The 12361-nt window shown below is 38.3% G+C and overlaps 1 protein-coding gene across 1 annotated transcript in view; it reads left to right on the top strand.

Moving 5' to 3' along the window:
• Positions 1–12361, top strand: part of LOC121389829 (arginine-glutamic acid dipeptide repeats protein-like) — a 184706-nt gene that overhangs the window by 15773 nt on the left and 156572 nt on the right. The window contains exon 3 of the mRNA XM_041521478.1: positions 438–543. Coding sequence (XP_041377412.1) covers positions 438–543 — 106 coding nt within the window. The remainder of the gene's footprint in view (positions 1–437; positions 544–12361) is intronic.

The following is a 12361-nucleotide window of genomic DNA, read 5'->3' as shown; positions in this document are numbered from 1 at the left end:
AACAGATTATTACTGATGATTTATCTCAGTTATGTTTATATTTGAAAGAATGAGGAACTTACATATTTAAGAAATGTGTTGTGTAGTGTAATAAGTCTCTCTCTCTCTCTCTCTCTCTCTCTCTCTCTCTCTCTCTCTCTCTCTCTCTCTCTCTCTCTCTCTCTCTCTCTCTCTCTCTCCCCCGCCTTTCTGTCTCTCTGTCTCTATCTCTCCATCTCTCTGTCTGTCTGTCTCTGTCTCTCTGTCTGTCTGTCTCTGTCTGTCTCTCTGTCTCTCTGTCTCTCTCTCTCTCTCTCTCTCTCTCTCTCTCTCTCTCTCTCTCCTCTCTCTCTCTCTCTCTCACACACACACTCATTTAAAACCTGCCTGGTTAAAGCAGAATGAGATACTAGAAGATTAGCTACATGTATATATGTGTATTTGTTTACTGTTTCCAGACAAAGAGAGGAACTCTGGTTGCCCATGTCAAGTGGTATTTCCGATTTTATGAAGTTCCCGAAAGTGTTTATCTTCCGCTTGTTCAGGACAGACATACAGAGGACGGTAAGTCTCTCTTATATTGTCTACTCCCCATTCCCCATCCTCCCACCATTCCCATTCCCCATCCTCCCACCATTACCCATCCTCCCACTATTCCCCATCCTCCCGCCATTCCCCATCCTCCCGAACCCTTACTAGGGCCATTCAACTATTATATTATATAAAACTTTGTATTTGTTATACCCTCTCCACCATTTAACATTTGTTTGCTAAGGCCACACCTCAAAAATTACATAGCTGTTGACTAAAAACTGTATTTTGAAAACGGCGTACAAAAATTTGGTAATATTGAATAACACATTAAAATCTTGTTCTAATAACTGGGCAGGTTTTGTGAAAAAAAGTTTAAATGAACTAGGATTTGGTCATCTTTGGATAAACCAGAATGTCATCAACGTAAATTATACTCTAATGAAAATGAAGCAGCTAAGCAGAATCTGCTAAATGAAATTCAGATATCAACAAAATGTACATATATAAACATATTGTAATGGATATTACTCTGCAATTTTATTTGTGCCAGCACATACCCACCCACTATAAAAAGTACATAACCAAATTAAGATTATCATCCCTCGACTTGGAAATTGAAAGAGGAAGAACGCAATAATAGAAAATGTCACCATTGTAATAACGATGTTGAAGATGAATACCACTTCATGCTAGTTTGCCCATTATTCCAAAACTTAAGAAAACGATAGATCAAGTTATACTACAGACGAAATCCTTCTGTCTTTAAATATATACAGCTGATGCAAACACAAAACACTAAAGATTTAATTAATATTGGTAAATATATTTGTTTGGCATACAAGCCACGGCACTCATCTGTTGTCTAATATTATAAAAGTTATTACTTTTCAGACGCATATGTTATAACTTTGAATGTATTACTTCCATGCATGTACTTATTTAATATCTTTTGGTTTATATATTTTAATGTATTGTTAATTAATATGTTAGATCATAAGTATGTGATTCATTGTATATAATAATTTAATTCCCCCGTGTGTTTATATATGCTGTGTAAATATGTTGTGCTGATATTAGCTTGTAGCTGAAAGCAATAAACGAATTGCAATGGAAATAACCTCTTCCCCTTCAACTATTATATTATATAAAACTTTATATTTTTTATAACCCCTTCACCATTTAACATTTGTTTGCTAAGGTCACACCTCTCTAAAATTACATAGCACTTGGAAATAACCTCTTCCCCTTCAACTATTATATTATATAAAACTTTATATTTTTTATAACCCCTTCACCATTTAACATTTGTTTGCTAAGGTCACACCTCTCTAAAATTACATAGCACTTGTAAATAACCCCTTCTCCAATTTTCCTGTCATGATGAAGAAATTTGACTAATATTATGTAATTTTCTGTTTGCATTTCTATTTGATTTGGTAAAAAATACTAAATCTGTTAAAAAAACAACAAAATAGCAATGAATGGCTGCATTTTCCTTTATAAATAAAAATCAGAATTGTTTTGAAAATATTGCATAAAACTTGATAATCATCCCCTCTCCCCCCCCCCCCAACCTTCGATAGTGTTTCATAATGCATCCCATGATAACCTTTACCCCCTAGAGTATTACATGATTTTTAAACATCTACTTCACCATTATAAAACTTGACAATCATCCCCACTCCCCCCCCCCCCCCCCGATAGTGTTTCATAATGCATCCCATGATAACCTTTACCCCCTAGAGTATTACATGATTTTTAAACATCTACTTCACCATTATAAGCCATGTATGCTTCATTTCGTTTCAACTTATTTTTGTGCTTATATCCAATTACGGTTCAAGCATGCTGTCCTGGGCACACACCTCAGCTGTCTGGGCTGTCTGTCCAGGACAGTTGGTTAGTAGTTAGTTGGTTAGTGGTTAGTAAGAGAGAAAAGGGTGTAGTGGCCTTACACTTCTACCCATCGAGCCCTTAAGAACTCGCTCTGGGTTGGAGCCGGTACCGGGCTGTGAACCCTGTACCTACCAGCCTGTAGTAGTAGTATGCTTCATTAACGAACATTTGCTTAGGTACATGTACATTTTGACAGATCCGAGTTTGTTTGTGGTGTGTATTATCCCCCATCCTCTGACCCTTCATCCCTCCCCTCCCCACTGCCCCACTGCCCCACCATTATTGCTCTTGTTTCTAGTTAAAAAATAGATGCATCTGTACAGCGAAACCTCTCAAGACCGGACCCTCTGTAAACCGGAATTCCCTCAAAACTGGACGTTTTACAGAGTCCCATTTTAAAAACCCGGACCGAACTTAAACCCGGACATTTGTCTTGGTGCCCAGGGTGTCCGATTTAGAGGGGTTTCACTGTATATTGGAAGATCGCCATTTTAGTCAGGACGATCGAGACGGAAGAATAATGATGTTCGAGTTTGTTCACTCACAATGTTGTATGCAGATGGTTTTGTCTCAACAAAACTCGAGATCTTTGAGACATTTTGTATTTCAGTGCTACATTAAAGTTATTCCTGTTCATGTTGTTTGATGGAAATCTCACAGTGAAGCCCCTACATTCCTTTCCTTTCAGACTTTAATTCATTATAATTTTGCCTAAGGTTCTAAGTTCGTATGATCGAACCACCTCTGTGGACCCAATCTCTGAACTTTTCTTTTCCCCCACAAACTATTTGTATGTTGTATCGACTTTCATTTATTTATTTATTGACTTTTTTGTGTGGTATCCAATGGCAGATTTTTCTTTATGTTGGAGTGTCGTTAAACATTTAAATTGGTGACATAAACTATTATCTCCTAACACATTACCAAAATATACCTGGAATTAGGGCCTCCACGAGTCCAAAATATTGGACTCGAGTACCCGAGGGTCGAACTTGACCCAGACCCGAATACCCGATACTTACACTACATGATGATGAGACTTGGAAATAAAGTTAAATAGTAATTCCAGCGCTGAACATAGATGCCAAATCATGTCATTGTATTGCATTCCACACAGTCGACTTTTGTTTTCCCTCCATGTCTCATAGCACTGTAATGTAATCGGCAGCAAGCATATGACAAAATGACGTTAAAAATATAATTAAATGAGAGTGCTTTTCCTTGCACGAGTATTTGTGTCCTGTGAAAGGTCTCAAGTCTTGCTAGACTGCCCGTGCCCGAGTACTCGTGTACTGTGAATGGACTTGAGTGTACTGTGAATGGACTCGAGTCTTGTAAGACTCGGCCCGTGCACGAGTACTCGTGTACTGTGAATGGACTTGAGTGTACTGTGAATGGACTTGAGTGTACTGTGAATGGACTTGAGTCTTGCTAGACTCGGCCCGTGCACGAGTACTCGTGTACTGTGAATGGACTTGAGTGTACTGTGAATGGACTTGAGTGTACTGTGAATGGACTCGAGTCTTGCAAGACTCGGCCCGTGCACGAGTACTCGTGTACTAGTGGAGAGCCTACCTGGAATTACATGTACCAGCAATATTCATTCATTTACTGAATAACAAAAGAAATCATGAATATTTTAATACATGTATACTTTTTATAATACAATTATTTTGGTAAATAGATTGTTAAAATTGGCCTGAAATGTTCACAAGATCTTGATAACTTCAAATAACCACAAAACTAATAGAATTCAAAGTGATTCATTTTAAATAAATTACAGAAAACTAAATCACTATTTGCATCTTTTTTGACAAAGGTGTAGAAGTATGCAGAGTGATATTCTCAAGACATTTACAATTTAATAACCACAAAAACTAATTGGATTCAAAATGAATAATGTTAATTATTACCCATATGGGCTCAAATATACGGGGTAATATTTTTTCGATCTCTGCACAGTGTGCAGATTGCTTCTACAGCCACTGATTGGCTGGCTTAAAAATCACGATGTTTGGTTGGTTGCTTGTCATGGCCGGAACTTCACTTTCATTCATATAATGTTTCCATTCATGATGAGTCAGATTACACATACGTTATACGATATACAAAGATTTGCAAAAACAAATGGACTCACTTGTTTCGTAAACATGAAATGGTATATTTTCATAAGTAGCGGCTTTAGTAATATATAAAAATAATTATTTTCAAATGCAAATACAGTTGTATTATTTTGTACCGTAAACATTTGGCTGTAAAAAGAACGTCGTTATGCTATAACGTCACTTACATTACGTCATGTAATGTGCGTAAGATTATATGACGTAATGGCTGATGGCTTTGTTGTAGACTGCAGAGGAATTTTTACATTAAAAATCAGTTAAAATTGACAATGGGTAATAAAGAGAATAACCAACTCGCTACGAGGAGTTACGCTGTCCCTCGTGCATGAATGTTGTAAAACCCTCGCCAAAGGCTCGGGTTTACAACATTCATTCACTCGGGACAGATAATTCATAATTCCTCGTAGCTCGTTAGTTATTCTCTAAATAAATTACAGAAAAGTAGATCACTATTTGTGTCTCTTGTGTTGTTGAGTATACATACATGTACATTAGGTATTATCCAACAGAGTTGTAGAAGTATGCAGGGTGATATGACAGGCTGTCGGCTTTGAGAAATACCTTGTCATGGTCCTACCCTCGTTAGTTTATCTTTGATCTGTACCGACTCTGCACCAGAGAGTAATTATGAAAATATTAAAAACGCTGACAGCTTTGAAAGGCTGCAGTGAGTGATGGACACCTCTTGAAAGAAACCTGTCATTGTTATCGTAACTCGATTGCCTGGGCTGTCAGTCATAGGGTATACTGCCTAGTCGGTGATAAAGAAGAAACCCGTTTTGTTAGCTGTCAGTCATACGGTATATACTGCCTGCTCTGTGATAAACAAGAAACCCAGTCATACTGTATACTGCCTGCTCTGTGATAAAGAAGAAACCCGTTTTGTTAGCTGTCAGTCATACGGTATACTGCCTAGTCTGTGATAAAGAAGAAACCCAGTCATACGGTATACTGCCTAGTCTGTGATAAAGAAGAAACCTGTTTTGTTAGCTGTCAGTCATACGGTATACTGCCTGCTCTGTGATAAAGAAGAAACCCAGTCATATGGTATACTGCCTAGTCTGTGATAAAGAAGAAACCTGTTTTGTTGTCTGTCAGTCATATGGTATACTGCCTGCTCTGTGATAAAGAAGAAACCCAGTCATACGGTATACTGCCTAGTCTGTGATAAAGAAGAAACCCAGTCATAGGGTATACTGCCTAGTCTGTGATAAAAAAGAAACCCAGTCATATGGTATACTGCCTAGTCTGTGATAAAGAAGAAACCCAGTCATATGGTATACTGCCTAGTCTGTGATAAAGAAGAAACCCAGTCATACGGTATACTGCCTAGTCTGTGATAAAGAAGAAACCCAGTCATATGGTATACTGCCTAGTCTGTGATAAAGAAGAAACCCAGTCATAGGGTATACTGCCTGCTCTGTGATAAAGAAGAAACCCAGTCATACGGTATACTGCCTAGTCTGTGATAAAGAAGAAACCCAGTCATAGGGTATACTGCCTAGTCTGTGATAAAGAAGAAACCTAGTCATACGGTATACTGCCTGCTCTGTGATAAAGAAGAAACCCAGTCATACGGTATACTGCCTAGTCTGTGATAAAGAAGAAACCCAGTCATACGGTATACTGCCTAGTCTGTGATAAAGAAGAAACCCAGTCATACGGTATACTGCCTGCTCTGTGATACAGAAGAAACCCAGTCATTTGGTATACTGCCTAGTCTGTGATAAAGAAGAAACCCAGTCATAGGGTATACTGCCTAGTCTGTGATAAAGAAGAAACCCAGTCATAGGGTATACTGCCTAGTCTGTGATAAAGAAGAAACCCAGTCATAGGGTATACTGCCTAGTCTGTGATAAAGAAGAAACCAAGTCATAGGGTATACTGCCTAGTCTGTGATAAAGAAGAAACCCAGTCATACGGTATACTGCCTAGTCTGTGATAAGAAGAAACCCAGTCATAGGGTATACTGCCTGCTCTGTGATAAAGAAGAAACCCAGTCATACGGTATACTGCCTAGTCTGTGATAAAGAAGAAACCCAGTCAGAGGGTATACTGCCTGCTCTGTGATAAAGAAGAAACCCAGTCATAGGGTATACTGCCTGCTCTGTGATAAAGAAGAAACCCAGTCATACGGTATACTGCCTAGTCTGTGATAAAGAAGAAACCCAGTCATAGGGTATACTGCCTGCTCTGTGATAAAGAAGAAACCCAGTCATAGGGTATACTGCCTGCTCTGTGATAAAGAAGAAACCCAGTCACAGGGTATACTGCCTGCTCTGTGATAAAGAAGAAACCCAGTCACAGGGTATACTGCCTGCTCTGTGATAAAGAAGAAACCCAGTCACAGGGTATACTGCCTGCTCTGTGATAAAGAAGAAACCCAGTCACAGGGTATACTGCCTGCTCTGTGATAAAGAAGAAACCCAGTCATAGGGTATACTGCCTGCTCTGTGATAAAGAAGAAACCCAGTTGATGATAGGCGATGATTGATAAATCACTGTGCTCTAGCAGTGTTGTTAAACAAAACAAACTTTTCATTTTTGTCTGTTTTTCTCTTTTTCTGTTTGTCGGTTAGTCTGTCGGTCTGTCTGCCTGCCTGTCTGTCGGTCTGTTGGTCTATCGGTCTCATATTAAAATAATAAAATAGCTGTAAACTAAAATATACTTAAGTGTTGTAAATGAATAAATCCTTTTCTTTTCATCAGATTTTTTCACTTCATTATTTCTATCTATGCATTTCTTCATCACCCAAAAATAGTTGCAGCTTGTGACATCTCTCCCCCTCCTACCTGCTGACCAAAGTAGCAATTTGGTTGCCATTGACAACTCCTCCACTGGGGCAAATTGGATTGATTTGTAAAACTATGACCACCTTTACCCGGTCATGTTCCACTAGCTAATGACAATGCAAAACAAAGTTTACTTTGTTTAATGACATCACATTGATTTATTAATCATAGGCTATTGGATGTCAAACATTTGGTCATTTTGACACAGTCATAGAGAGGAAACCCACTACATTGTTTTTTATTAGTACAAGGGATCTTTTGTATGCACCATCCCACAAACAGGATAGCACATACCACAGCCTTTGATATACCAGTCGTCGTGTACTGGCTAGAATAATAAAAATAACTCAATGGGCCATGCACCGATGAGGATCGATCCTAGACTGACCACACATCAAATGAGCACTTTTCCACTAGGCTATGTCCCACCTCGACCGCGCATCCAGCAAGTGCTTTACCACTGGGCTACATCCTCCCCCCCCCCCCCCCCCACATGAAACATGCAAGGAATTAAGACTTGATAATAGTTTACATCCCCCACCACGTGAAACATGCAAGGAATTAAGACTGGTAATAGTTTACATCCCCCCCACATGAAACATGCGAGGAATTAAGACTGGTAATAGTTTACACCCCCCCCCCCCATGAAACATGCAAGGAATTAAGACTGGTAATAGTTTACATCCCCCCCCCACATGAAACATGCGAGGAATTAAGACTGGTAATAGTTTACACCCCCCCCCCCCATGAAACATGCAAGGAATTAAGACTGGTAATAGTTTACATCCCCCCCATGTGAAACATGCGAGGAATTAAGACTGGTAATAGTTTACATCCCCCCCCACGTGAAACATGCGAGGAATTAAGACTGGTAATAGTTTACATCCCCCCCCCCCATGTGAAACATGCGAGGAATTAAGACTGGTAATAGTTTACACCCCCCCCCCCCCCCCCCCCCCCACGTGAAACATACGAGGAATTAAGACTGGTAATAGTTTACATTCTGCTGGCAAGAGCACCAGAGTGTTTCTCTGGTCATCGGCTTACTAAAGCAGCAAACACAGATAGCTATCATCACTGATTCATTTTCACAAGTCTGAAGAACCAGGTTGTAAAAGCTTTGTGCCCAGACTCATTCGAGATAATATTTGTGTGGCTGTGCTAGAGATGGAGGAATATTATGTACTTGTTGTTAAGGTATGTCAGTTGTGATATTATAATGCTGTGAGAAACTATGTTATGTGTTGACATGGTAAATTATGTTGCTTGTGATATTAATGCTGTAAAAAAGTGTGTTATGTGTTTTTTAAGGTATGTCGGTTGTGATATTAATGCTGTGAAGAAGTGTGTTATGTGTTGTCATGGTAAATTATGTTGCTTGTGATATTAATGCTGTGAAAAAGTGTGTTATGTGCTTGTTAAGGTATGTCGGTTGTGATATTAATGCTGTGAAAAAGTGTGTTATGTGTTTTTTAAGGTATGTCGGTTGTGATATTAATGCTGTGAAAAAGTGTGTGTGTTTCTTTCTGGTGTAAGATTTGACCTGTGTTAAAGAAAAAGCAAAAAAGAAAGGAGTGTTACACATGAGCTCAGCACATGTTTGATTGCAGATATTTGATGTGTAACATATGGCTAGCACTGGTAGACAAGGGCAGATCCAAGGGGGCGACTAGGGGAACCAGACCCCTCTCCTAAAAATTAAAATGCCAGTTTCCTTTAGCAGTTTATTTATGATTGTCACTTCATGGATATCAAAATAATCATGTTCTCCAAATAGCCAGAGTTTAAAAATGATGAGCTGTCGTTAAACAGACATTCTTTTTCTTTTCCATTTGCATTTGAACAGACAGACAGACAGACAGACAGACAGACCATGCAGAGAGCCAGTTTGTGTGTCCAGGACAACATGCTTTAGAAACTAGCTTATCAAAATATAGAAAGCAAAATATTCCAAAGAAGGGTTAGGGGTAGCATTTTCACCAAAATCTGCCACATTGTTAAGTATTCGACAAATGCTTGAGAAAGTCACCAATCCTCACAGAAGCTTTGGCTAGTGCCTTATATATCATAGTTATGCAGGTGATAATTTTTCACTAACCCAGACCGAAAATGTACTACCCAAGACCGAGGGCTAGTAGATTTGTCAAACCCTGCTGGTGACAATGTTGACTGGGTTTTTTTTTCTACATAACTTGCTTAAACTATCTTGTGTGTTGTGTGTTTAACAGATGTTGAGTCTGCGTATACCTACAAATTACATGTATACATTTTGTTCAGTATCGTGTGACAACTTGCTATGAAAGTTTCAGAGAAGACTACACAATTTTAAAATGTTAATTAGTGGTTGCTAATGAATTTTCTGTGGTTAATAACTAACTAATCAAAATTCAGATTAAATTTTTATATATATATATATATATATATATATATATATATATATATATATATATATATGATGTTACAGGACATACAAAGGAATTAGAGGCTGCATTTCCATCAAAATCTGCCAAATTGTTAACAATGTATATTTTTTTCTGCCCAGCTTATGTTCATCAAACTTGTGCTTTGTGTGTTACACAGATGTCGAGTCTGCGTACACCTACACATAGTAAATCCTGCTGTTTGTCTTGTGTTTAGCGCTGTGCATAATTGATTCTCTCGTAGCACCTTGTCGTTTTCATGCATTCTCAACCATTGTTGTCATGCCGCAGGTGATGGGTAATGGCAGGTGATGGGTAATGGCGAGAGGAGATAAAAGTCAGTGCAGGGCTTCTAGATTATGATAGCCCTACTAGTGATATTCAATTCAATTTTTCATTTAAACTTATTTCGTGCTTATAGCCAATTAAGGTTCAGGCACGCTGTCCTGGGCACACACACACACACACAGACAAACACACACCTCAGCTATCTGGGCTGTCTGTCCAAGACAGTGGGTTAGTTGATAGTTAGTGGTTAGTGAGAGAGAAGAGGGTATATTTCCTTACCCCTTTCTCTTCACCTCCCAATCTCTGTCTCTCCCATCCCCTTCCCTTTCGCTCTCTCTCTCTCGCTCTGTGTCTCTCTCTCTCTCTCTCTCTCTCTCTCTCTCTCTCTCTCTCTCTCTCTCTCTCTCTCTCTCTCTCTCTCTCTCTCTCTCTCTCTCTCTCTCTCTGCCCCACTTCTCTTTCTCTCTGTCCCCCTCTCTCTCCTTCCCTCTCTCTTTTCGTTTTTACTTTCTCTCTATATGTTGAAATAACCATATATGTTAGACACCAAATCTGCTTATGTGTCGTTAAGCAAAATTATACCTCATTCCCTTGTGTATATCCCCGTGAACCTGACAACAAGTAAATAGTCCTAATAATTGAGATCCTTCATAAGTTCATGTACAGCCTAACCGATTGTATAATATAAACTTGGCTGCTTGCTGCGAACTGACTATAATCTATGATTAATGATGGAATTTCTAACACTATACTGTTGATTAAAACTATGTGCAGAGCCATCATTAATTACTCATTCTTTTCATTTTCTATCTTTAGACAATAAACTACCGAATATTTGACATGTAATGGCATCTGATTAATAGTGCGCTGCGAGTTGTTCAACATTCTTTCTTTCTTGGCTTGGCTGTAATTGAAAACAGAAACCCCCCAGATAATTTTCTCCGTTACTTACAGATTTCTCCCGTAGGATGCAGTGTAATAAGATCATTAACCGAGTATTTATCATGAGTAGTTTTTAATACGACAAATACAGAGAGGTTTTGTCAAAATAGTCAAATACTAGACATCCAATGCCACCATATATTTCAGCTTTAATAATATGAGGCAGGTATTTCAGCTTTAATAATTTGATGCAGGAATTTCAGTTTTAATAATATGAGGTGGGTATTTCAGCTTTAATAATCTAAGGCCGATATTTCAGCTTTATTAATCCTGAGGCTAGTATTTCAGCTTTAATAATCCTGAGGCTAGTATTTCAGCTTTAATAATCCTGAGGCTAGTATTTCAGCTTTAATAATCCTGCGGCTAGTATTTCAGCTTTAATAATCCTGAGGCTAGTATTTCAGCTTTAATAATCCTGAGGCGTGCTTTCCAGCTTTAATTATCTACGGTTGGTATTTCAGCTTTAATAATCTAACCCCAGTATGACTGATATTTCAGCTTTAATAATCTAACCCCAGTATGACTGATATTTCAGCTTTAATAATCTAACCCCAGTATGACTGATATTTCAGCTTTAATAAACTAACCCAGTATGACTGATATTTCAGCTTTTAATAATGCAAGGCCAGTATTTCAGTTTTAATCACAGGCTGGTATTTCAGCTTTAATAATCCGAGGTTGATATTTCAGTTTTAATAATCCAAGGCCAGTATTTTCAGCTATAATAATCAGAGACCGATATTTCAGCTTTAATCAGAGGCCGGTATTTCAGCTTTATTCAGAGGCTGATATTTCAGCTTTAATAATTCGAGGCCAGTATTTCAGCTTTAATAATTCGAGGCCAGTATTTCAGCTTTAATAATTCGAGGCCAGTATTTCAGCTTTAATCAGAGGCCGGTATTTCAGCTTTATTCAGATACTGATAGTTTAGTTTTAATAATCCAAGGCCAATATTTCAGCTTTAATCAGAGGCCGATATTTCAGCTTTATTCAGAGGCTGATATTTCAGCTTTAATAATTCGAGGCCAGTATTTCAGCTTTAATAATTCGAGGCCAGTATTTCAGCTTTAATCAGAGGCTGGTATTTCAGCTTTATTCAGAGGCTGATATTTCAGCTTTAATAATTCAAGGCCAGTATTTCAGCTTTAATAATTCGAGGCCAGTATTTCAGCTTTAATCAGAGGCCGGTATTTCAGCTTTAATAATGCGAGGCCAGTATTTCAGCTTTAATAATCCCAGGCTGGTATTTTTAACTTTAATAAATCGAGGCCAGTATTTTAGCTTTAATAATTCGAGACCAGTATTTCAGCTTTAATCAAAGGCCAGTATTACAGCTTTAATAATCAGAGGCTGATATTTCAGCTTTAATAATCCAAGGCCAGTATT

This window comes from Gigantopelta aegis, chromosome 15, assembly GCF_016097555.1.
Source record: "Gigantopelta aegis isolate Gae_Host chromosome 15, Gae_host_genome, whole genome shotgun sequence".
In the NCBI taxonomy this organism is placed as follows: domain Eukaryota; kingdom Metazoa; phylum Mollusca; class Gastropoda; order Neomphalida; family Peltospiridae; genus Gigantopelta; species Gigantopelta aegis.
This window is presented reverse-complemented; position numbering and strand designations above follow the sequence as displayed.